At 42.5% G+C, this 27,864-nt stretch overlaps 1 protein-coding gene across 1 annotated transcript in view; it reads right to left on the reverse strand.

Moving 5' to 3' along the window:
* The window catches only part of LOC127581632 (ribosomal protein S6 kinase 2 alpha-like), a 144,430-nt gene that overhangs the window by 64,431 nt on the left and 52,135 nt on the right, over positions 1–27,864 (reverse strand). The window contains 1 exon segment of the mRNA XM_052036171.1: positions 23,293–23,346. Within this exon segment, the coding sequence (XP_051892131.1) occupies positions 23,293–23,346 (54 nt within the window).

Genomic DNA, 27,864 nt, shown 5'->3' on the forward strand with positions numbered 1-27,864 from the left:
TTGGCTGCTCCCCCAGTACACCTAAGCAACAGTAAGGGATAAAATAAAAATGTTGGGATTTGTACGTAGACTCCCAAACAGTAAAAGCATTGTAGGATATAAAAAAATCATGGAATTAGGAGGTGCACGTAATAAGTTTAGCTGTAATACAAATAGATCAGGCAATCCTAATTAGGAATAATAGCATGGATAATGTGGATTCAAGGATGGAGGAGACAACAGATTTTTTTTTGAAGTATGTTGAGGAAACAAGGGAACATGTTATTTTGGTTCTAGCATTGTGTAATGAAAAAGGATTAATTATCTAGTAATAGTGGGCTTTTAGGAATCATAATATGATTTAGTTTTAAATAATACCTAAAGCAATTTGGTTGAATAAATCAAACCATGAAGGCATAAGATACGATTTGGTTATAGAAACATCAAAAGTTATGACAGTAAACCAAGCTAACGTGTAAGAACACAAGAAAATAGGAGCAGAAGTAGGCTACCTGGCTTCTCAAGCCTGTCCTGACTTCAATCTGATCATGGCTGATCTATTCCAGTCGTCAACTCTTCTGTGCCCTCAATAACCCACTCTCTCAAAAAAAATCTACCTCCTCTTTCAAATCTATCAGTGATCTAGCCTTAAAACCCCTGTGGAGTTGAAAATTCCAGAGATTCACCATTCTCTGTAAGAAAGTCCTACACGTCAGTTTTAAATGACCACCTGCTTAACCTCATCGTTTGAGACTCTTTCACTAGTGAAAATATTTCAACATCTATCCTATCATGCCCTGTTACGATCTTGTATGTTTTGATCTTAAAAAAATCATCCACTATTCTTCTAAAGTCCCAAGACTACAGATCTTATTTTTCTTTAGTGGCTTGTGACAGAATGACCCTCGCACCCCAGGAATTAGCCCAGTGAGCCTCTTTTGGGCAGCCTCCAATATTAGCATATCCTTTCTTACATAAGGGGACCAAAATTGTACACATTACTCCAACTCTCACCAATACCTTGTACAATTGTAACAATACTTTTTTTTAAAAACTCCACTGCCCTAGTGATACAAGCCAATATGTAGTTTACCTTTTTAATTACATGCTGTGCCTGCATGATAACTTTTGTATTTCATACACAACACCTAGATCACCTCTGTACTTCACTCATTTGCAGTTTATTTGTACTTAGATAATAGTCTCCCTTTTTATTACTGAAGTGCATCACCTCAGTTTCCTACATTAATTTCCATTTGCCAAAGTTTTCATTCATTCATTCAACCTATCTATATCCTGCTGCAGAGTCCAAATATTTTCATTGCAGCATGCCCTCCCATCTGTTTTTGTCATCAACAAACATAAATAGCTTACACTCTACCTGCTCCTCCAGATCATTAATATAGATAGTAAAAGATTGAGGGCCAAGTACTGATCCTTGGGGCATTCTACTTGTTACCACTTTCCAATATGAAAAAGATCCATTTATGACTACCCTCTGTAATCTATGTGATAATTAATCTTCAATCCATGATAAAACATTCACCCCCATACCATAAACTCTTATCTTGTGCATGTTGCTTTTTATGTGGCAATTTATATGCCATCTGAAAATCCAAATACACTACCTCTACAGGTTTCCCTTTATCTACTCTGCTTCTTATATCTTCAAAGAACTCTTTTAAAGAAAAATTGTCAAACATAATTTTCCCTTCATAAAACAATGTTGACCTGGTTTGATTGCATTAGCTTCTCTAAATAACTATTTATTCCTTGATTATAGACTCCTGCAACTTCCCAACAACAGATGCAAGCTAACCAGCTAGTAGTTCCCTCCCTTTCATCTTTTTTTCATTTGCGATTTTCCAATCTGCTGGTACCCTCCCTGAACTCACTATGGAAGAGAAATTTGTGGAGTGCATCAGGAATTGTTCTTTAGCGTAGTGTAATATATTACAGAAACTAACTGGGAACAGGCTATTTTAGATTTTGTCATGTGCAGTGAGGTGGGTATTTTATGATATGGTGGAATATTCCAACAAAGCCTAACAAAAGCTCGAAAAACAGCCCTTTATCTTCTCTCTCAGTACATTGCAATATTCAGGAATCGATATAGAACTAAATAATTTCGGGTAACCACACCCTATAAAAGATATTCCTTTTGTCCTAATAACCCTTCCCCCACCCTCTGTATTTTGAAACTAACCCATTTTCTCTCTTTCCTAGTTCTGATAAAGGGTCTTCGACCTGAAACGTTAACTCCATTTCTCTTTCTACAGATACTACCTGACCTGCTGAGTGTTTCCAGTATTTTCTCTTATTATACGAGTTTTCTTAACCACCCTTCCAATGAGATAAACATGGTTAAGTTTTATTGTTCCTTCAGATGTTGTGTCACTGGCTCTGTACGGTACTGAGCAATGACCAAATCCAGGAGTGGGATTCTCAGTCAGCAAGTTGAGGACATCTAATTCTGCATCCCATCTTCAATACCCTTGGAACAACCTTCTCACTGCTTCAAGGACAATTTTACCGCTATTCCAACAACACCAGACACAGTGTGCCAAGTACCACTCCAAAAAACAAGCATCACCTTACATGCCTAACATTTGTGAAACATTTCTCTCTAGTACATTTGCAACTAACTTAATCAGTTCTAATCAGTTCACAAATACTCACACAAGTACCTGAGCACAGCTTGATGAGTCCACTTTGCACATTCCATGCTGGCCCTTTTTACGCCGATTAATTAAGAAAATTTTGAGGAGATTGAACCTTTTCGGCTCCTTTTCCATAATTTTGCCATTTAGTCAACTGGGACAAACAGCATAATATACACACAAAAACACACACACGCATAAAGAATTAAAAGATGTTACAGCTTCAGGAGAAATTGAAATGAAACATCTAACTATCTCTTGGCACAGGAAGGAAGTAGCCTGTGTAGTAACCCCAGATCCAGATAACATCAGAGATTCAAGAGAGTCTATTGGCCAGGCAGACAGCAGATTTCAAACTGCACTGTATTTGCTCTTTTTACTACATGCACAAAGCCTTTCACAGTGCATCCGTGAAGAGCAAATGCAAAAGATATCTTGCTGCTAACCCTGAAAGAAATTGAACACCTGAGTATTTGCAACAGAAATAAAGACCACAGGCTTCCTATTCATACAACACCTTTACAGCAGCTGCACAAAAGCAAAACATGAAGATTTTCTTTTTAACTTTTGTTCATCACTTCGAAAGGTAATCAAGAACCTCTTCATCTTTCCAATAAGTCTTTGCTGTGAGCCAGCATGGTTGTAATATTTGATGTTCAAAATCTTTGTTCATCTCTGGTTTAAACAACTATTGAGATTGTTTGGAGTAAAAGTTATATTTCTCCATTGAACTGCCACCACCAGGATTGTTCCAAGTATGAGCCATTGATTGCATAAAGTTTCATATGCCTGTTCTAACTTTGTTTTTTGTTTGTAGTGTTTACTAATTTTACCATATCTTGGTGTCCTGGATTCATGAATGTGTCCCTCATATCTTGCATAATTCTTTTTTCTATTCCAAATCCATGGATTGGATATCTTCCCCTATATTCTTATGGTCAATGTGAAAACAGATGGGCTACACTGAATAATAATAATTGCAATTTTACTACTTTTGTTGAAGTATCATAATACAGCATAAGCTATAGTACCATACATCTAATGAAATACTATTATTGCAAATTATCTTTATGTAATAATTTTGTGGAGGACAGCCTGGCTCCTGAACCTGAGCTCACTGGACCCAATATTATTTGTTGGGTTTAAGTTGGGTGTACATCTTTATTAGTCACCTGTACATCGAAACACACAGTGAAATGCATCTTTTTGCGTAGAGTGTTCTGGGGGCAGCCCGCAGGTGTCGCCACACTTCTGGCGCCAACATAGCATGCCCACAACTTCCTAACCCGTATGTCTTTGGAATGTGGGAGGAAACCAGGAAACCAGAATACCTGGAGGAAACCCATGCAGACACTGGGAGAATGTACAATCTGTAGCGACTCACCGTCTAGTCGGGCGAACCGGCTCGGCAGTCGGGTCGCGCAGCATCGGAGCATCAGATGGCGGCGGGCCTCGTCTTTCCCGAGCGACAGGAAGAACCCGCACACGGGAAAGACTTGATGACGTCGTACTTACGTCATTGCCAGTTGCATTGGGCAGGAACAGTCTCCCTTAAAAGGCCCACGCAAGGCGGGAAAAGAAACCAGTTCTTGTTTGACAATCCTCCGACTAGCGTCTTGTTTTATTTTGCGGTAGCAACCGCAACATTGGTGACCCCGATGGTCCAAATGGATTTTGGACCCGCGCAATGGACGACAACGCAGCAGCCAACGCAGTGGCCCTCAAGCTGCCCACCTTTTGGGCACTTCGTCCCAGCATCTGGTTTGACCAGGCCGAAGCGCAATTCTACCTTCGGCAGATCACCTCCGACTCCACAAAGTACTACCATGTGGTTAGCTCTCTGGACCAAGAGACAGCAGCCCAGGTCGGAGACTTCATCCAGTCACCTCCGGAGGAAGATAAGTACCCGGCTTTCAAAGACCTTTTGATTCGGACCTTCGGCCTCTCCCGTTGTAAGCGCGCCGCCTGCCTGCTTCATCTGGATGGCCTGGGGGACAGATCACCATCTGCGCTAATGAATGAAATGCTGGCATTGGCCGAGGGACACAAGCCATGCCTGATGTTCGAACAGGCCTTCCTCGAACAGCTCCCCGATGACATCCACCTGTTGTTAGCTGACGCCGACTTCAGCAACCCCCGTGAGGTGGCCGCCCGGGCAGATGTCCTGTGGAGGGCCAAACGCGAGAGCGGTTCATCCGTCGGCCAAATCACCAGGCCGCGAGCCCAACGCCTGCCTCGCCCAGTCCCAGCAACCGAGCAGCCACACCCCAGGAACACAGACAACACGGGTGACCAGCTGTGTTTCTACCATCAGAGGTGGGGCGTGGAGGCCCGTCGATGCCGCCCACCCTGCAAGTTTCAGGGAAACGCCAGGGCCAGCCGCCGCTGATGGCTACGGCGGCCGGCCGCCAACAGAGCCTCCTCTTCGTTCAGGACAAGAAATCTGAATGGCGTTTCCTCGTTGATACTGGAGCAGACGTCAGTATTTTGCCCCCGACCGGCCGCGACACTTGTAACAGGCCACCAGGTCCTGTACTCAATGCCGCCAACGGTACAATGATACAGTCTTTCGGTACCTGTACACTTTAATTACAATTCGGCAGCAGCCGTTTTACCTGGACCTTTACCCTTGCCACCATCGCCCGACCACTCCTAGGAGCCGATTTCCTTCCAGCCCACAACCTGTTAGTCGACCTGCGAGAGAAGTGGTTAGTCCACTCTAGCACTTTCCAGACCTATCCCCTGGGAGAAATCAGCCTACCAGCCCCGCGCCTGGACTCCATTTCCCTTTCTGGCGACGATTTCACCAAGCTCCTAACCGAATTCCCATCAATTTGGGCACCTCAGCTTACAAATTCTAGGCCCAAACACGGGGTACGACACCACATCATTACTACAGGGCCAGCCCTTCACGCCCGAGCACGACGATTACCTCCAGACAAGCTCCGCCTGGCAAAGGAAGAGTTCCGTCACATGGAGGAGCTGGGGATTGTTCGCAGGTCAGACAGCCCCTGGGCCTCCCCTCTGCACATGGTCCCCAAAGCCACCAGAGGGTGGAGGCCCTGCGGCGACTACCGCAGGCTGAATGACGCCACCACCCCGGACCGCTATCCCATCCCTCACATCCAGGACTTCGCAGCGAACTTACACGGGACCCACATCCTTTCCAAAGTGGACCTCGTTCGGGGATACCACCAAATCCCGGTCCATCCGGATGACGTCCCCAAAACTGCGATTATCACCCCATTCGGCCTGTTCGAATTCCTTCGAATGCCGTTCGGCCTTAAGAACGCCGCGCAGACCTTCCGGTGGCTGATGAACGCGGTAGGCCGAGACCTGGACTTCGTGTTCATTTACTTAGATGACATACTGATCGCCAGCCGTAACCGCCAAGAACACCTTTCCCACCTCCGCCAGCTGTATTCCTGTCTCCGCGATTTCAGCCTCACGATCAACCCGTCCAAGTGCCAATTCGGACTTTATCGATTTCCTCGGCCACAAAATCACCAGCGACAGGGCAGCACCCCTACCCGCCATTTTGCCTGCCCCGACACAGTCAAAGGCCTACAGCAATTCCTTGGGATGGTCAACTTTTACCATCGGTTTATCCCTGCAACAGCCCGTATCATGCGCCCTCTGTTCTCGCTGATGACTGGTAAGGGCAAGGGCATCATCCGGAATGACGAGGCTGCGGCTGCCTTCGTTAAGGCCAAAGACGCCCTGGCAGACGCCACGATGCTTGTACACCCTAGGACAGACGTCCCAACTGCCCTCACGGTGGACGCATCCAACACCGCGGTGGGTGGGGTACTGGAACAGCTAATCGAAGGCCGTTGGCAACCCTTGGCATTTTTCAGCAAGCACCTTAGACCACCCGAACTGAAATACAGTGCTTTTGATCGGGAACTTCTAGCGCTGTATCTGGCGGTCCGGCATTTCCGATACTTTCTAGAAGGCAGGCCTTTCGCCGCTTTCACCGATCATAAGCCTTTGTCCTTTGCCTTCTCCAAAGTCTCCGATCCCTGGTCAGCTCGTCAGCAGAGACATTTATCCTACATTTCCGAATTCACAACAGATATCCAACATGTCTCCGGAAAGGATAATGTTGTTGCTGATGCACTTTCCAGACCGACCATCCACAACCTGTCCTTGGGTGTCGACTACGCGGCCCTAGCTGACGCACAGCAAGCCAACGACGAGCTGCCCAGCTAAAGAACCGCAGTCTCGGGCCTGCCGCTCCGAGATTTCTTGGTTGGTCCAGGTCAGCAGACCCTACTTTGCGACATCGCAACAGGTCAGCCCTGCCCTATAGTCCCTGCAGCCTGGCGGAGACACGTTTTCGACTCGGTACACGGGTTGGCGCACCCGTCCATCAGATCAACTGTCCGACTGGTCGCCAGCAAGTTTGTCTGGCTTGGCCTGCACAAACAGGTCAGCGAGTGGGCCAGGACTCGTCCGCACTGCCAGACATCGAAAATCCAACGACACACCAAAGTCCCGCCACAACAGTTCGAGCCTACCCATAGGAGGTTCGACCACATACACGTCGACCTCGTGGGCCCTCTGCCGGTTTCAAGAGGAGCCCGGTACCTCCTTACCATCGTGGACCGGTTCACGAGGTGGCCAGAGGCAACCCCCCTGACTGACATGACGACTGATTCCTGCGCCCGGGCGCTGCTCACAACTTGGGTATCACGTTTTGGTGTTCCGGCCCACATCACTTCAGACAGAGGCACCCAATTCACTTCCAGTCTCTGGTCTGCATTAGCGAACCTGCTAGGGACGCAGCTGCACACCACCACGGCCTACCATCCTCAAACGGGTTGGTGGAACGTTTTCACCGCCATCTGAAATCAGCCTTGATGGCCCGCCTGAAGGTTCCTAACTGGGTTGACAAGCTGCCTTGGGTCCTGCTCGGCATACGCACTGCCCCCAAAGAAGACCTCCGCACTTCGTCAGCCCAGCTTGTGTACAGGGTGCCCCTAGTTGTCCCAGGGGATTTCATACCTGCCCTTCGAGACCAAGGGGAACAACCCCCAGAAGTCCTACAAAGACTGCACGAGAAGCTCAGCAACTTAGTCCCGATTCCCACCTTGCAGCACGGTCAAGCCCCATCCTGCCAGCCCAAAGAACTACGAGACTGTAAGTTTGTTTTCGTTCGCAGGGGCACAACTCGGGCGCCGTTGCAACAACCATATGAGGGACCGTTCTGAGTCATCAGGAATAATGGATCCACCTTTATTTTGGACGTTGGGGGCAGGGAACAGGTTATCACGATGGACCGCCTCAAACCGGCCCATTTAGATCTGCAACAACCGGTCAAGGTTTCAACTCCGCGACGCAAAGGCTGACCCCCTAAGCGGCGGCTGGCACAGCCCGCGGACCTTGGGGACTGTATCGCCGGTTCTGGGGGGGGGGGGGGTGTGTAGCGACTCACCATCCGGTCAGGCAAACCAGCTCGGCAGTCAGGTCGCGCGGTGTCGGAGTGACGAGGCCCAAGATGGCGGCGGGCCTCATCTTTCCCGAGCGACAGGGAGAACCCGCGCACGGGAAAGACTTGATGATGTAGTACTTACGTCATTGCCGGTTGCATTGGGCAGGAACAGTCTCCCTTAAAAGGCCCGCGCAAGGCGGGAAAAGAAACCAGTTCTTGTTTGACAATCCTCCAACTAGCGTCTTGTTTTATTTCGCGGTAGCAACCGCAACAAATCTCTTTACAGACAGTGGCCGGAACTGAACCTGGGTCACTGGCGCTGTAATAGCATTACATTAACTGCTACACTACTAGTTAATATATTGAAAAAAAAAATCAGTCAAGCTGAGCCATACCAAACTATCCAGGCAAAGTACATTATCCAGAAAGGCACAGTATTACCACTTATCCTCAGTTCATGATCAAATTTGGTATTTCATCCTCAAATGAATCAATAGCATATGTGATTGTTACATTTACGGCAATGGTCGGTCCAGGTATGAAATAATTACAAGTCCCCAGTTTCTGTGGAAACATTTTGCAATAGGAAAACATTTTTTTAAGTTTACAGGAAGAGATCAAATTTTGTAAAGGAATCATTTTAAAATAATACACCAGAATTTAAAATAATAAGTGAAAGTTGTGAAAATGATTCCTGGCTAAAGACACCTCAGTTACTTCTTCTTAAGGACCTGCACAAGTAGCAGAATGCAACTTGCATAGGAGTTCTCAAACACCAGTACCTTGAGAAAAATTTTTTTTTAAACAAAATCTTAAAATCATTGTGTTAACAAGGCAAGGAAAACTGCAGAACCCTGACCAATTAATTGAAACCTGCAGGTTTCATTTGTGCGTTAAAGTATTTAACACTACAGCATTACAAACACATTTTTAAAATTGAGAGTTAATGGCAGCTTTAAAAGCTATTAAACAATAATGGAATACTGATTTTTGAACAGTGAAGTAAAAGGCTTTGCTTTGAATTTCGAATGTTCCAATTGAAAATGTTTTGCCTTAATAATCTCCAATACAATTTAAAATTATCAATGTTGCCTGCAATCTTCTCTAGTACTATAAAACCAAAAATCCTTCAATTTTTCTAATTCTGTCCTTACATGCATTTCCTGTACTTCATGCAAGTGACCAAGTAGTCCATTAGAAAATATATTGATGAGATTTTGCAAGAGGAAAAGAGCGAGAAGCCAAGGAGGCAGGTTCATGTATAGTCCAGCTTTGAGAGACAGGTGGGATGGGAGGGAAGCAGGTGAGATAGAAGTAACAGCTAAGGAAAAGATATCTCCATCAATCCTAGTAAAGGCACTCATTTGCTTCTACCACCACCTCCCTCCCCCAGCAGCTCCTCATTTCTGATTCCACATTCAGCAACCTGTGTCCAACCTACCCCCTCCCTCACTTATTGTGTCTACCTAATAGGTTGTGGGAGACGCGTCAGTTAAAAAATTCAAACACAAGATGAAGAGATTTTTCTTATTCAAGTTTGTAATGGCATATGAATCAATGACTGGATTGCAGAATGGGCTAAAAAGGTTAAACGTTCTTATGCTCGGCAACAGATTGGTGTAGGTGGTAGAGCCACTGTCTCACAGCGCCAGAGAGCTGACCTCAGGTGCCGTCTATGTGGAGTTTGCACATTCTCCCTGTGACAGGGTGGGTTTCCTCGGGTGCTTTGGTTTCCTACTGCATCCCAAAGATGGGTAGGTCAGTAGGTTAAATGGCCACTGTAAATTGTCCCTAATATGTCAATAAGTGGTAGAACTTGGACAGAGTTGATGAGAATGTTTGGAGAATAAAAAAAATGAGACAATTATAGGATTAGTTTAAATGTGCATTTGATGGTGGTTGTGGACTTGGTGGGCCAAAGGGTCTGTTTCATACTGTCTCTCTCTGTGACTCTATATGTGAGACAACAGTGCTAATATGAGACGTGGCTGAAAAACAGGCAAGACTGGCAACTCAATAACCCAGGGTAGAGAATTTTCAGGCAAGACAGAGGGGGATGTAAAAGAAGTGCTATCGCACTTAAATACATTACTTCAGTATTAAGCGAGGACATCTTATAAGCCTTCTCAAATGAGGGCACATGAATAGAGATGAGGAACAAAAAGGGTGTTGTCACTTTGCCAGGGATGTATTATGGACCACACAAGTCTGCAATACATCCCCAGCAAACAAGACCTGCATACAGAGTCACCAATAGTATTGGGAAACTAGAAAGTTGGGAAAATTTTACAAAGAATCACTAAGCGAGCAGTAAGAAAAAGGTAAGATGTAACTAATAAAGATATCTGATCCATGTACATCGAAACACACAGTGAAATGCGTCTTTGCGTAGAATGTTAATATAAAAACAGATAGTAAAAGTTTTTGTAATTATATAAAGTATAAAAGACGGGCTAAAGTGAACGTAGGTCCCTTAGAAGATGAGAAGGGGGAATTAATATTGGGTAATGTGGAAATGGCTGAGGCTTTGAACGACTATTTTATGTCGGTCTTCACAGTGGGGGACATGTCTCACATGCCAAAAAGATGTTATGGATGTGATGGGAGGTGAGGACCTCAATACAATCACTGTCACTAAAGAGGTGGTGATGAGCAAACTAGTGGGCCTAAAGGTAGACAGGTTACTGAAAGAAATAAGAGTTCAGGGCCAACACGTCCCTGTAAGAGTGAAAGGGTAACAGGTACAGTGAGCCCTGGATGTTGAGGGATATCAAGGGCTGTTCAAAGAGGAAAAAAGGAAGCATATGACATGTATAGGTGACTTAAGATGGAGGAGGCCTGTCAAGAGTATAAGAAGTGTAGGGAAACACTAAAAAGAGAAATTAGGAAGATTAAATCCCCAGGGCCTGACAAGATATTTCCTCGGACCTTGAGAGAGACTAGTATAGAAATTGCAGGGGCCCTGGCAGATATATTTAAAATGTCCTTAGCCACAGGTGCGGTGCCAGAGGACTGGAGGATAGCTCATGTTGTTCCATTGTTGAAGAAAGGCTCGAAGAGTAAACCAGGTAATTACAGGCCAGTGAGCCTGACATCAGTAGTGGGTAAATTATTGGAAGGTGTTCTGAGAGACAGGACATACAAGTATTTGGACAGCCAAGGGTTGATTAAGGATAGTCAGCATGGCTTTGTCCGCGGTAGATCGTGTTTAACGAATCTTGTGGAGTTTTTTTGAGGAGGTCACTAAGAAAGTAGATGAAGGTAAGGCTGTGGATGTTGTCTACATGGACTTTAGTAAGGCCTCTGACAAGGTCCCACATGGGAGATTAGTTCAGAAGGTTCAGTCAATGGGTATCCATGGAAAGGTTGTAAACTGGATTCGAAATTGGCTGAGTGGGAGAAGACAGAGAGTGGTTATGGATGGTTGTTTCTCAGATTGGAGGCCTGTGACTAGTGGTGTGCCTCAGGGATCTGTGTTGGGTCCATTGTCGTTTGTTGTATATATCAATGATCTAAACAATAATGTGGTAAATTGGATTAGTAAGTTTGCAGATGACACTAAGATTGGCGGTGTAGTGGACAGCGAGGAAGGCTTTCAAGGTTTGCAGAGGGATCTGGACCAAATGGAAAAATGGTCCAGAAAACGGCAGATGGAATTTAATGCAGACAAGTGTGAGGTGTTGCATTTTGGAAGGACAAATCAAGGTAGGACATACATAGTAAATGGTAGGGCACTGAGGAGTGTGGAGGAACAAAGGGATCTGGGAGTTCAGATACATAATTCCTTGAAAGAAGAGTCACAGGTAGACAGGTTTGTAAAAAAAGGCTTTTGGCATCCTGGCATTTATAAATCAAAGTATTGAGTATAGGAGCTGGAATGTTTTGGTGAGGTTGTATAAGTCATTGGTGAGACCAAATTTAGAATATTGTGTGCAGTTCTGGTCGCCGAACTACAGGAAGGATGTCAGTAAGATTGAAAGAGTGCAGAGGAGATTTACAAGAATGTTGCCGGGTCTTCAGGAATTGAGTTACAGGGAAAGATTGAGCACGTTAGGACTTTATTCCTTGGAGCAGAGAAGAATGAGGGGAGATATGATAGAGATTTACAAAATGATGAGGGGCATAGACAGAGTTAATGCAAGTAGGCTCTTTCTACCTAGATTAGGAGAGACAAGTATGAGAGGACATGGCTTTAGGGTGAAAGGGGAAAGGTTTAGGGGGAACACTAGAGGGAACTTCATCACTCAAAGAGTGGTGGGAGTGTGGAACGGGCTGCCATCTGATGTGCTAAATGCGGGCTTGCTCTTAACTTTTAAGAGTAAATTGGATAGATACATGGACGAGAGAAGTCTGGAGGGGTATGGGATGGGGGCAGGTAAATGGGACTAGCAGAATAATGTTTCAGCACAGACTAGAAGGGCCGAATGGCCTGTTTTCTGTGCTGTCGTTTTCTATGGTTCTAAAGACAGTTCACAAAATATCACTGGCAGACAGGATCAAGGTAAATCCAAAGGCATTGTATAAATACATTAAGGGCAAAAGAATAACCAGGGGAAAAGTAGAACCCATTAGGAACAACAGGGGCAATCTGTGCTTGGAGCCAGGTGTAGGTGAGGTCCTAAATGAATACTTTACATCAGTATTCACAAAAGAAACAGACTTTATAGCTGGAGAAGAGTACTCAGCAAACAAAAAGGTGAAATTCTAGTGCAAGTCTCCATAAATAAAGAGGAGATACTCTTAGTGGGCTTAAACATGGATAAATCCCCAGAGCTGGTTGAGATTTATCCCAGATGATATGTGAGGCAATGGAAGAAATTGCTGTGGCTCTGGCTGAGATAATTAAATCTTCATTGACCACAAGTGAGGTACCAGATGACTAGAGGAAAGCAAATGTGGCTTCCCCGCACCCCTACCACCCCACCCTTTCAAGAAGAGAAAAGCATGCCAAGACGTGTGAGCCTAGCATCAGGAAATTTATTAGAATAAATTCTTGGGGACAGGATTAATGATCACTTTGAAAGTCAGAGACTAATCAGATAGCCAGCACGGCTTTGACGAGGGCAGATCTTGTCTGACCAATCTGACTGAATTTTTTTTTGAAGTACTCACAAACTACATTGAAGAGAGCAGTGCAGTAGATGTGGTTTACATGGACTACTTTTTGAGAGAGTTCCACATGGGACACTGATCCAAAAGGTTAGGCCCCTTGGGAGCCAAGGCAAATTGTCAAATTGGATTCAAAATTCACTTGGCATTAGAAGACAGAGGGTGAAAGCTGTTTGTGTGATTGGCTGCCCATGGATTGGTGCTGGGCCCCTTGCTTTTTGTAATATACATGAATGATTTAAATGTGGATGTAGGAAGTGTGATAAGTTTGCAGAGGACACAAAGATTAGTTGAGTTGCTGACAGAGTGGAGGGTGGTCTTAGGCTACAGGGCGATATGATGTGTTGACAAAATGGGCTGAGAAATGGTTGATGGAGTTTAATCCTAATAGGTGGGAGGTAATGCACTTTGGGAGTACTAGTGAGGCACGGGCATACACCATGAAATGCAAGGTCCGAGGGAGTATTGAGGAACACACTATAAGGAGGATGTGGTAATGCTGGAGAGGGTGCAGAGGAGATTCACCAGGATGTTGCTTGGGATGGAGCATTTCAGTTATCGGGAAGGAGTGGAGAGGCTGGATCTGTTTTCCCTGGAGCAGAGAAGGTTAAGAGTGAACACGCTTTAGGTATATAAAATGATGAGGGGTATAGACAGGGAAGACTGCAGGAATCTTTTTCCCCCTCAGGATGTGAGTAAAACTAGAGCACCTAGATTTAGGGTAAGGGGTTAGGAGATTAAAGGTTGAGATATCTGAGGGGGACTTATTAATGCACTGCCAGAGTGTGGTGGAAGCAGAATCACTGACAGCATCTAAGAAGTGTCTAAACGAGCACTTGAATCATCTGGGCATGGAAGGCTAAGTGCTAGAAGATGGGATTAATACAGACAGGTGTCCACTGGTCAGCATGGACATGGTGGGCCGAATAGCCTGTTTCCATGCTGCATGGCTCTTTGACTCTAATGTGGCATTATTTGTTTCCTCATGCACCACGTTATGGCTTCTCCTTAATTAGGAGACGCGTGGTTTAAATGCTTTCCCCACATTAAAGAAATAAATTCCCCACGTAAATTCCTAACCAAAAATTCTACGACAACCATATGTTTTTAAAAGGTCGAATGGTGAAAGCTGACAGAATAGCATCACAGTGACTTTCAGTCCACTTAATTCAAGGAAATTATCTCAAAACTTGTACACATTCTAATCTGTATATGTCAGGTGTCACGAACCAGCAACAAAAGAAACACACTGAGCATGATTCAGTGTTAAAAACTATTTTATTAATCACTACTTATGATAATACGTAAAATAAAAGTTAAAAAAAATGTTAGTATGTTAGAATTCAAGAATGTTAAACCTCGAACGTTAACCCCAAAACTAAACTTTTCGTGTGTGTGTGTGACAAAGTCCAAAACTCCCAGTTCCTGAATGGTTCTTAAAGTTCAGTTCCGTAAGCCATAAGGTGAAACATGAGCAAGGGCTTCTTCAACAACCACTGTTGTCTGAAGATAAGATGTAGAAGTAGAAAAACATAGAGAGAGTACATACGAAATCCAAATGTTCCACGATGGAACCCAAAGGACACTTCAGTGTTTACTCGGTAGTGACTTCCTCACCCTGAAAAGCATCCGAACCGTGGTCGTCCACACACAAATACCTGTTTCCTTCTACAGGTCAGCAACAAAGTGAACTCCACCGGATTACTTCCAACTTCCATACATGGATTTCAGTGGCAAACACAGTTATTGTTTCTCATCCATCGATAGAGAAAACAAGCAGGCTGGTGTCTCTCTCCCTTCTCTCTCTCTCTTTCTTCTTCTTCTAACTTCTTCCACAACGTCATTACGTCCTTTATCTTCTATTGACGTAAGCACGCCCCACACACACATACACACACACTCTCTATCTTAAAGGGACTTTCACTGAGTCCATAACACAGGTCACCAGGCTTATATGTTCAAGGCAGCAATATTTGCCAAAGTTACTTGGTTACTCTGATCTAGAAGTATACCAGCACAAGGAGAGCGAAGCATAATAAGTTACATGTATTGTTCTTTCATGATCTCCAATATTTGCAAAGTCTGTGTGAAACTAACGCCTACTGACCTAAGGACTTAACAAAACTGTTCACAATACAACATAAAATGATAACATCACCGATAAAAACAAAAGAAATAGTTGTTACCTAAAATGCATACAATTCTAGTAACTAAACAGAGTGATCATAGGAAATAATATGTTAGCAGCTATTTACAAGACATGATATTGTCAAAAGATGTGTTTGCAAACAAAGTTAAATCACTTGCTAAATAAAATACCCTAGCAGAGACAAGGAAAACATGAAGCTATAGATTTAACCACAGAGTCTCAGGATGTACATTTTACCAAGATCTTTTCTCCAATATTACTTGGCATTACTCTGCATTAAAAACTGCAAGCAACCCATACGATAGCATGGAAGCCATATTCTTCATATCTGATATTTACATCAAACATTTGATATTGGGTAGAAATGTTACTTCTCCTTGAAAGAGGAGAATTTTTTTAAAAAAGAACGGTCAAACTGACAATGCAGAAAAGAACTTCCCAAATTTCAAGTGATATGCAATACTAATTATTTCTATCCCCCTGTACACAACAGTTTCAACATATTTAAAACAAAATTTTTTTCTTTCTTTCTCATCTCAAACCCACAGTGACAAGGCTAAACACCCAGGGGGATCCTTTAAACAAAATAACTGCATCACATGTTTTTGAGAGGTGCTTAATTGAATATTTTTCATTTTTATTATTTCATGACTTTTACCAATAACAATTGCATCAGCCAATCCTGTGGTAAGCAGTGCATTTCAAAAACAATAGTTTGCAGAAACCACAACCCAATTTCTGTAATTTATTCTAATTTAAGCATCATCTGCAGTTTGCACATCAACACATCAAGATTAACAATCCCATGTTGCCATCAATACATGTGGTTTGTAAGACAGAGGAACAAGATAAAAACATCACATAAAAAAATGTAATTTCTTATCCAAGTTAAACTTTTTGTAAAAAAATTTCAAAGAGTACTAGCTACAGAGTGAAAAGAATCTCAAAAACAAATCAGTCAGAGTTGTACAGCATAGAAACTGGCCCTTCAGCCCACAGCATTGATGTTGACCATCATGCCTACCTATTCTAATCCCACTTGCCACATATCCCTCTATGCCCTGTTCATTGAAGTACCTGTTCAGGTGCCTCTTAAGTGCTCTTACCGTTCTTGCCTCCAGAACTTCCTCTGGCAGCTCATTCCAGATACCAACTACTGTATGGAAAAATTTACCTCTCAGATCCCCTTTAAACCTCCTCCCTCGCACCTTGAATCTATACCCTCCAGTTTTAGACATCCCTACCCTCGGAAACAGACTGGCTATCCACCAAATCTCTGCCTCTCGTGATCTTATATACCTCTATCGCATCACCTCTCTGCCACCTTTGCTCCAGGAAAACAGACTCAGCCTATCCAATCTCTCCCATTAACTCGATCCCTCCAATCAAGGTAACATCCTTGTGAATCTTTCCTGCACCCTCTCTAATTTACTCACATCTTTCCTATATTGCAGCAACTAGAACTTCAAATATTCCGCCAAGTGCAGCTAACTAATGTTTTGTACAATTGTAACATGACATTCCAACTCCATCCATCTACAAGTTTGCAAATGATACCACCATAGTAGGCCATATCTCAAACTGCGATGAGTCGGAGTACAGGAAGGAGATAGAGAGCGTAGTGACATGGTGTCATGACAACAACCTTTCCCTCAAATGTCAGCAAAACAGAAGAGCTGGTCATTGACTTCAGGAAAGGGCACGGTGTACATGCACCTGTCTACATCAATGGTGCTGAGGTCGAGAGGGTTGAGAGCTTCAAGCTCCTAGGAGTGAACATCACCAATAACCTGTCCTGGTCCAACCACATAGACACCACAGCCAAGAAAGCTCACCAGCATCTCTACTTCCTCAGGAGGCTAAAGAAATTTGGCATGTCCCCTTTGACACTCACCAATTTTTTATCGATGCACCGTAGAAAGCATCCTACCTGGATGCATCACGGTTTGGTATGGAAGCTGCTCTGCCCAGGACTGCAAGAAACTGCAGCGTTGTGGACACAGCCCAGCGCATCACAGAAACCAGCCTCCCCTCCATGGACTGTCTATACCTCTCGCTGCCTTGGTGAAGCAGCCAGCATAATCAAAGACCCTACCCACCCGGGTCATTCTTTCTTCTCTCCTCTCCCATCAGGCAAAAGATACAGGATCCTGAGGGCACATACCACCAGGCTCAAGGACAGCTTCAATCCCATTGTGATAAGACTATTGAACAGTTCCCTTATACGATGAGATGGACTCTTGACCTCAATCTACCTTGTTACAACCTTGCACCTTATTGTTTACCTGCAATGCACTTCCCTGTAGCTGTGACACTTTATACTGTTATTGTTTTTACCTGTACTACCTCAATGTGCTCTGTACTAACTCAATGTTTCTGCACTGTGTAATGAATTGATCTGTATGAGCAGTATGCAAGACAAGTTTTTCCACTGTACATTGGTACAAGTGACAATAATAAACCAATACCAACTCTTGTACGCAATGCCTCAGTTCCCTTGCCTTCATCAGCTATGTACTTGTACCCCATGGTCACTCTATTCTACAACACTCCCCAGGACCCTGTTATTCACTATGTCCCGACCTGCTTTAACTTCAAAAAAAATGCATCATTTTGTATTTGTCCAAGCTAAATTCCATCTGCCATTCCCTTGTCCATTTTCCCAGTTCATCCAGATCCTGTTGTAACCTTACACACCCTTCTTCACAGTCCATTATACCACCAATTCTGGTGTCATCTGCAAACCTACTAACCATGTCACCTACATTCTCATCCAAATCATTAACATATGTGAACCAGTACTGATCCCGGCATCATACCACTGGTCATAGACCTCCAATCTGAAAAACAACCCTCTACTACTACCCTCTGACTCTTGCTACCAAGCCAATTTTGTATACAATTGGCTAGCTCACCTTGGATTCATGTGTTCTAACCTTCCAGACCAACCTACCATGCCAAAGCCCTTGCTAAAGTCCACATGGTTAATGTCCATCACCCTGTCCACATTAATCCCCTATCAGGACATGAGCAATCTCCTCCCTTTCTTCCCATAACATTCTAGAAAACACCTGGTCAGGCTTTGGGGGTTTATCCAGCTTTATAGGTTTCCAAACCTCCAACACCACCTCATTCATAATGTTAATATGCTCCAGGACATCACTGTTTCCTCCCCTGAATTCACTAGCTTCCATGTTCTTCTCCAGGGTAAATACAGATGAGAAGTATTCATTTAAGACCTCACCCATTTCCCGTATTTCACGCACAGATTACCACACATCCTTCAGGGGACCTTCTGTCCCAAGCTACCCATTGCTCTCAATATACTTACAGAACCTATTAGAGTCTCCTCCATCTTATCTGCCAGGATATCTCATGGCCTCTTTCTGTCCTGACTTCCTGCTTAATTGCACTCCCAGATCCCTAATGCTCAAGGGATTCGCTTGATCCCTGCTGCCTATACCTGACATACACCTCCTTTTCCCTGAAAAGACTCTCAATATAACTTCATCAATCAAGGTTCCCTAATCTTGCCATCTTTGCCCTTCACTCTGAAAGGAACATGCTGGCCCCGAACTCTTTCCATTTCACTTTTAGAAGCCTTTCACTTGCCAGACATCCCTTTACTTGCAAACAGCCTTTCCCAATCAACTTCTGAGAGGTCCTGTCCAATACCATCAAAATTAACCTTCCCCAAATTTAGGACCAGTCCTATCCTTTTCCATGACCATCTTGAAACTAATAGAATTATGGTCACTTATGCCAAAGTGCTCCCCCACTAACACATCAACTACTTGTCCAACCTCATTTCCCAAGAGGAGGTCGAATGTAGCCCCTTCTCTAGTAGGGCCATCTACATATTGCTTCAGAAAACTTTCCTGGACACATTAAATTCTACCCCATCTGATCTCCAATCACCAAGGCAGTCAGTCAATATATGGAACAGGTTGTTAGTTGGCTAAAAAAAATTATGCTTTTCTCTCATGTAATCTTCAACCATCATGGGGAAACATTGAATCTTTCCACTTGACCTCAGTAATACAAAATTACTTCCAGGCAAGTCCATCTTTTGTTCCCAAAGTACCCAATTTAAGGTCAGCCATTTCACTACTCCTTTCAGTTCTTCTTGGATCTCCATCCATTAGTCAGCCTTTTGACTCAGTTCCTTTTTCCAAGTATGTTGTTAACATAAGTAAAAGTGAATACCAGTCAACTCCTTTCCAGATAATTGTACCTGTCACAATACCTTGCTTGTATTTTACAGACTCATGATTCACAACAAAAGCACAGAAATTTAAACAGATCATCTTATAGCCCATGATACTGAAAAATTAAGTAAAAATTAAAATATGCAGCATAATAGCTAAAATGACAGAAACTAATTCTCACTGGTTAGAAGAAACAGCAAACGACATCCACTGTGTTTTGAGATATCAAAACTTAATATCCCAATAAGCCAATCAAGTGTGCAGATGAAGTTAAAAAAAATTAAGATCTTTCTTCTTTAATTAAACCTTTTGCATGCAAATATCAAAATTAAGTGATTTATAAATCATGCCATAATAGTATCTCAATCAAATTTCTCTATTACCATTGAAGTATAAAGCAAAATCCCACTTTAAAACAGGAATGATCAAACTAGCACTCTATTCAAATCTCTGATAAAAGATTGAAAAGAAAAACTTAGAAACAAAAAAAAATCTATAAACTATGAAAATCATTTCAGACCAATCTGTTGAGTAAAACACAACCTAAACTTCAACCTGCATTATGCCATTAATATTTTAAAATTGTACCAGAATACCTCACTGAAGGCATTACAGGAATTAAACACTCAGCCAAGTGAAAAGAGATCAATAGGCATGATCAAAAACTTCCTCAACTAATAATTAAGTTTTAAGTACTTTTTAAAGAAAAACCGAAGAGAGGTTTAGAAGGGAATGCATGCAATTTAAGGCTGTGTTCAAATAGCTGAATTGGCCAGAAAAAAAGATGCTCAAGAGACCAATCTCAGAGGGAAAAATCATATTCAGAGGAATATGGGACTACAAAGGAAGTATGGACTGAGATTATAAACATAGTAAAGGATAAACAGAAGGATTCTTACTTTTTTTGTTATCCACTCCCAAAGCATTAAGTAACTTTGCAAGGACTGCAGTGATGAACACAGAGGAATGTGTGTATGCTGTGACAGATATTGTGCACTTAAGGGTAAACTGGTTAACTGAATATTAAAACGTGGCAAGCTAGCAAAGACAGTATTAAAGCAGTCAAATGTAGCTTCCAAATATGAAAGTAGTCATCATGGTGAATGGTGCTGCAGAGATAAAAGTTGTCCTTTTGATGGCAAGGATATAAAGCTCAAACAACTTTACCAGAGGTCTGGTTCAGCCTGTGCATGTGGTCTGGAAGGGCAAAAAGCAACAGCTTTTGTGGGTCCTAGCTCAATAGATTTCATCTTGCTGGAACAGGCTGCATATCATAAGCAAATATGCAAGAAAAACAGTGCAAAAACACCACTACCCTGGGATTACTTAACTAAATGGTGGTACATAGACGAAGAAACAGAGTCTTTGGTAGCATTAATGACAGCTAGGAAATCAATATACTGCTGAATGTGTTTTGGTTGAATTAGAAAAAGTGAAACCACATACAAAGCCATTTTCATAAAACTAAGTAGTGCAGAACTCAGGTGAGAGGAGCAAGATATGACCAACCATGTGATATGTTGTGAAGTTAGAGGGATAAAGAAACTAGACTAAAATCATACAAGATGTCATTCATTAATTCAGCTAATGAATGACATCTTCAATGATTTTGGTGTTGCAAATGGGCAGCAACTTGACCTCAAATTCAGCAGTGGGGAAAAAAAACAGCACAATTTAACTGCTTTTGTTCAGGTTCATGCTTGGCTACAAATATTTGTATATATTTAAAGGAATTTTTCAGCAGCCATTATTTTAGATACGGAGAGTGCAGGCGTTTCATTTTAATTTTTATTTGGATGTGAGCACTGCTGGCAAATTCAACATTTATTGCCTATTTTGCTTCACAACATGATGCGGACCACCTTCTTGAAGTGCACCAGACATTCCAATAATGCTGCTGCTTAAGGAGTCCCAGGATTTAGACCCACTACCCATGAAGTGGACTGGGGAGAGGGGGGTGGGAGTGATATATTTTCAAGTCATGATTGTGTACAGCTCAGAAGGGAACCTGCTGGTGTTGGTGTCCCCATGCTCCTGCTGCCTTCTTCCTCCTTGGGAGCAGGTGTTGCATATTCAGGGGGTGTGGTCAGAGTAGTGACACCTGTTGTTATTTTGTATATGGTACAAACAGCAGCCATGATGCACCAAAAGTGGATGGAATGACTGCGTAGGTGGATGAAAGCAATGCCAATCAAATGGGCTGCTTTTTTTCTGAATAGTGCAAGCTTCTCGGATGTTGTTGGAGCTGCACTTATCCAAGCAAGAAGATGTGTTCTTTTCCATCATGCTTCTGACTTGTAACTGGTGGAAGGCTTTGGGGTGTCAGAAGACAAGTCAGTCACCCAGCCTGACACCCACTCTAATGGTCATAAAATTTACGTGGCTGAACAACCGCAATCCCCAAACATTGATAGTGAATGATTAGCAATGGTAAATGTCAAAAGGTAGGTGGTCAGACTGTCTTGTTGGAAATGGCCGTTGTCTGACATTTTTGTGACACAAATGTACTACTTATCAGCCCATGCCTGAATGTAGTCTGGATCTTGCAGCAAATGAAATTGAATCAGCAAATATTCCCACTTCTGACATGATAGAAGGAAGAACATCAAAGCACAGTCTTGGACAGTACCTAAAGGAACTCCTGCAATAATGTTCCATGAGTGAGATTATTGACCTCCATCTACAACCAACTTTTTGTCCAAGAAATAATGCCAATCACGTTTTCTCCTTGATGCTCATTGATTTTGGCTTTATTAGGGTTTCTGGATGCTAACTTTCCCAAATGTCTGGATGCTGACACTCTCAGCTCATTCAACACTTAGGTCCACATTTGGACCAAGGTTGTAATAAGGTCCAGAGCAACATCGCCCAATCAAAACTCAGACTGGCATTGTTGAGCAGATTATTGGAAAGCAAGTGTAATAGGATATACCTGAATGTCAGGAAGATGCAAGTGGCATAACTGCACTGCTTCAGCTTGGCCAGAGGCATAGCTATTTCTGGAGTACAAGACTACAGTACTGAAGCTGGGATGGTTTCTGGGCTCTTACTATTGCTATATCCAGTGCTCTGCCATTTCTTGATACATAGATTGAATTAAATTAGCTGAAGGTTCCTGTGATGGTGGGGATCTCAGATAGAAGCAAAACAATGGTTCACCCAGCATTTCTGGCTGAACGTGTTTTGACTGCTTCAGTTTTGTCTTTAGCACTCACGGGCTCTACCCTACTATCATTAGGATGCAACCAATCCTAGAATCCCCTGTCCCCATCAGCATTGTCCAGCACCATTCACATCTAGGTGTGGCAGGACTGCAGAGCTTTGGTCTAATGCATAGTTTGTCAGATTACTTAGCTATGTCAATTGAACGCTGATGAAGTGCAACAGGGCAGGCCTGCGCTGCAGCTTTGCCATGTTAGCACTCATTTTTAGGCACACCCAAGCATGTTGATCTTCCCATTGTGAAAAGAACTGCATTCAAAGACTGCCAATTTACAAAACAGAAGCTGTGCAGGTTTACTAAAAAATGTGGCGAATACATCTTATGAGATCGTTCAATAGGACAAAAGCATGTTACTACATTTTTTACCAAATACAATCTTAACAATATAAAAATTAAGACCACAACCCAAGAGAAAAGAAGACAAAGCCATACTGTTCCATTCACGTGCCCAATCAATGGGCAATTTGCCAAGCAAGGCAATGCAGTCTGGTAACAGTAGAGTATGTGCAAGACATGTTTCTGCATCTTACCTTACAACATAGAGAGGCAAAGTCCTTTTCTATCCATGTGATTTCTGACTTTTCCTAGATTAGAGATTGCAAAACAAAATACATGTGATTCAGATTAATTGGCCACTATAAATTACCCCTTTGTGTAGGCTAACAGCAAAAAGAATCAAAGGGAAGTTGATTGACATATATGAGAAAGAACAGGATGCAGGGTTACTAGGAAATAAGGAAACAGAGTGCGTGACTAATGGGATTACTCTCCTGGAATCCAGCACTGATCCAATGGACCAAATGGCCTGTTGTTAGAAGTGCAAGGTAAGATGCTTGCATAGCACCTCAAATTATGTCCTTTCTTGGTAATGATAGTTTTGTTGGACTGAATCCTGTCAATTCTACCAGCTTCCCACTTTGCTCATAGACAATTACAGAATTTTGCTCGAGGTACCACACTGTGCAGATGTTACTTTGTTTCAAGCATATGAGCACAACATAACATATCAAATGGAGAGCTTAAAAAATTTGAAGTGAGCCACTGGAAATGTCAACTCAAAATATTTTTTCCCCTTTATTTTACATGCTGACCAGCTAACTATAACAATTGATATCATTAATATATGAATGAAGCTCTAACACAGAATGTACTTTGCTCTAATCTGATGAATTACAGAGATAATAACAGCTAAAGCAAGGTGTAAGGATTTTTCTTCTACCTCCTACCCAAATACCAATTTCCTTGGAACCAGAATTTGTGGTGGACTTCAGATCCATGCACATCAGCTAGTGTCCATTACTTGCACCACAAGGCCTTGCAACCTGTGTAAATGCCAAATAGTGTCTTCAACATCCTGTTTCAGTCACTAGTAACAGCCATCCATGTCCTCAATATAACCACATTAAGACTAAACAAGTTATATTTCCGTTTTTACATGAATGAAAGATATTTACACTGCATCTCATGTTAATTGTGCCAATCTATATTAACACCCATCTCGATAATGATAGTTTTGCTGTATTGTTGCCTGTCAACTGCACTTGCTCTTCCCTTTGCTCTTGGGTCACCTTGACAAGATGATCAGAACATCACAAGAGCCATTTGGTAATAATCAGAAACAGGAATTTTTGGAAAACATTTCCACCCCATCCAGGAGTAGTAAAGCTAACTGCGGCCCAATTAAGATCAGCTAACTATACAAACAGGAGCTCAAATATGGCATATTGCTTACATGTAATTTTCAGTTTACTTTGGGCAGGGCTTTTATCATTTCAGCCTTTAAGAAAACAAGCCATTTTAAAAATGCTTGTGTGTGACTGGATAATTTGGACTGGACAGTATCTCTTAGCTGAGAAAAACATTGGTCATTGGGACATCCTATTCTCTAATTTCTCATAACTCCATTCATAGAACAGAGAAGTGAAACTTCATAAAATCGCTTTTAAGCAACAGCTAACTTGTATCCGAAATGGAAATAGTCTTTTAGAACCAACCAAAAAAAACTACCACAGCACCTGAAATAGGACACCACTACTCCAATCAGAATCTCAAACTCTGAACACAATCAAGAGTTAAAGACTTACCTCTTGTAACCTGGTTTTTATCCCAAACAGTGTCTTCAGCATACTGTTTCAGTAGCTAGTAACAGCCATCCATGTTCACAATGTAACCACATTAGAACTAAGCAAGTTAGATTTCAGTTTCTACTCAGGGGCTTATGCAATTTCCTTTTAAAACCACAATGGTCACTCATAATGTAGATCACAAAACACCCAATTCAGACACTAAGTCGTGGTTCCTCCAATGAAATGGTTCCTGAAACCGAATCAGTTCAACTTTTCCCTTCAGCTTTACAAAAATCACAAACAACTAATTAAGTCTCTTCTATGGAATCTGAAGTTCTCCAACAAAGACTCATTAGTAAAATCTGTTCCTATTTCAATAAATGGGCACAGGGAAAAATAATTATTTTTCCAATAATATTTTTTAAATTCTTACATTTCTGAAGGAAGTTTGAAACTGTCATCTGGGACAGGCAAAAAAATGCAAATGCCAGAAGCTCTCTCCAGTGGATTTTAATACCATTATAACTGTTGTCTATTGGGCATGATTTTCAGCTTGCACCAGAATGGAAATAGTTGTCCTCCAATTATCTACACTGCTACATTTATCACAAAGTGCTATAATTGCTCTTCAAGCAGTCTCAGCAGTGCCCACCATAGATAATAAAGTTCAGAAGACTGTTGCTATGCAATCTTAATGTATGACTTCTAAGAGATCTATGCAGCTATAATGTATATTACAATATGATTGTAGTCAGGAACCTCAGCTTACACTAACATGACAGAAGATTCTGACAATGAATGAAACAATATTGTACAGCCACCTTGAGTGAACTACATCATTGGTATTGGTCACCAACTACAATTTCCATGATAAAAGTAGAAAATGTCAGAAATACGCAAGAGGTCAGGCATCATTTGCAAGAAACAAAGTCAACATTTTAGGTAAAGAATTTTTCATTATTAGTGGCAGGAAAGAACCAAAGAGAAAATCTGTGATAGGGTAGAGAGCAGGAGATACAAGGCAGAACTGCTGAAGGGCTTAACCCTAAAGTGAGTAGTAATTCAACATAAACATACGTACACATGTTTGGTCTAGAGAAACTAGCTAAATCATGAGTCAGAGCTGCAGCCTGAAAAATTAGGGTTGGTGGTCATGATTTTATTTGCTGCACTCTATCTTGGATTAGAAGGCTTGAGTGTCCAAGTTTAAAGACAAGGTGGCGGTCTTCAGGATTATATTGAACATTAGAACAGTACAAGGACAGATAGTTTATAGTGTGGATAAAGCAAATTAAAGTGACAAACAGCGGGAACTTTAATGTTTAGGGACAGTATAATGCTGTGGTTAACCAATCTGTGTTTTGTCCCTCCAATACACAGGAATACAAGAAATAGGAGCAAAAGTAGACCATCTGGCCCTCCAAGCCTCCTCTGCCACTCAAGCTCGTGGCTCATCTTCTACCTCAGCTCCATTTTATTTTTGGATCATTCCCATATCTCTCAATTCCCTTAATATGCTGAAATCCATCTATCACTAATATTATTGGACTCAGTGATTAACTCTCCACATCTGTCAGTGAATTCCAAAATTCACTGTTGAGAAATTTCTCCTCACTTCAGTCTCAAATGGCCTACTCCTTATTCTGAGACTGTGACCACTGGTTCTAGACTCTTCAGACAGAGGAAGCATCTTCCCTACATTTACCTTGCCAAGCCTGGTAAAAAAAAATTTGCCAGTTTCAATGCGGTTTCCTCTCACTCTCTGAACCCCCCCCATTTCTCATTTCTTTTTTCCCTTTTCCTTGGAGCAGACTCGATGGGCCGAATGGCCTGCTTCTGCTCCCTTGTCTTGTGATCTTCAGAACCTTTAAAGAGCACAAGCCTATCTCAGCTCCTAAAGTAAACCTATCATCCCAGGACCCAGCTTGGTGAATCTTTGTTGCACTCTATGAACATAGAGCAGTACAGCACAGAAACAGACCCTTCAGCCCACCATAACTGTGCTGACCATGATGTCAATTTAAACTAATCCCGTCTGTCTACAAATGGTCACTATCCCTCTGTTCATGTGCCTGTCTAAATGCCTCTTAAACATGGTTATCATATCTGCTTCCACCACCTCCCCTGGCAGCACATTCTAAGCATCTACCACTCTCTGCAAAAAAAAAGATTCCTCTTAAATCTCCTTTAAACTTTTTTCCCTCTCACCTTAAAGCTATACCCTCCAGTATTTGACATTTCTACCCTGGGAAAAAGACTCTAATCATCTACCCTATCTGTGCCTCTCATAATTTTATGCACTTCTATCTGATTGCTCCTCAGCATCTGATGCTCCAGAGAAAGCAACCCAAGTTTGTCCAATATCCTCTTATAGCTAACACTCTCTAATCCAGGCAATATCCTGGTGAACCTCTTCTGTACCCTCTCCCAAAGCCTCCACATCTTTGCTGTAATGCAGTGACCAGAACTGCACACAATAGTCTAAGTGTAGTCTAACCCAAGTTTTATACAGCTGCAACACAACTTCCCTACTTTTGTACCGAATGCCCCGACCAATGAAGGCAAGTATGCTGTACGCCTTCTTTACCACCCTATCTACTTGTGTTGTGGTTGTTATGGAAACTGCATTTTATTCCTTCCACTTCCTATGTGCCCTTCCCAGAATACTTTCCAATGCAAAGAGATGCAACATCTGCCCTTATAGCTCCACTCTTCCCGCCACCCGGAGCCCAAAAATCTCCCACCATCCAAATCAAGCAATTTATATGTCACTTTTATTAGTATACAGTATTCGTGTCACAATGCACACTTCTCTGCATTAGGAACACCAAATCTTCCAAAAGTACAGGGGTCAGTTCCTGTGAACTGTTCACACTGGCGAACAGTTCGCAAGTCGGAAGTGCAGCCGCCAGCCAAGTTCCCATATGGCAGAAGATGCCTGCAGTCCCACAGCCACCAGCAAATCCTTACTGCCAGTCATTCAAACCCTCAGTCGTATGTATGGGTTGTACATAAGTTGGGTGTTTGTCAGCTTGC

This window comes from Pristis pectinata, chromosome 22, assembly GCF_009764475.1.
Source record: "Pristis pectinata isolate sPriPec2 chromosome 22, sPriPec2.1.pri, whole genome shotgun sequence".
In the NCBI taxonomy this organism is placed as follows: domain Eukaryota; kingdom Metazoa; phylum Chordata; class Chondrichthyes; order Rhinopristiformes; family Pristidae; genus Pristis; species Pristis pectinata.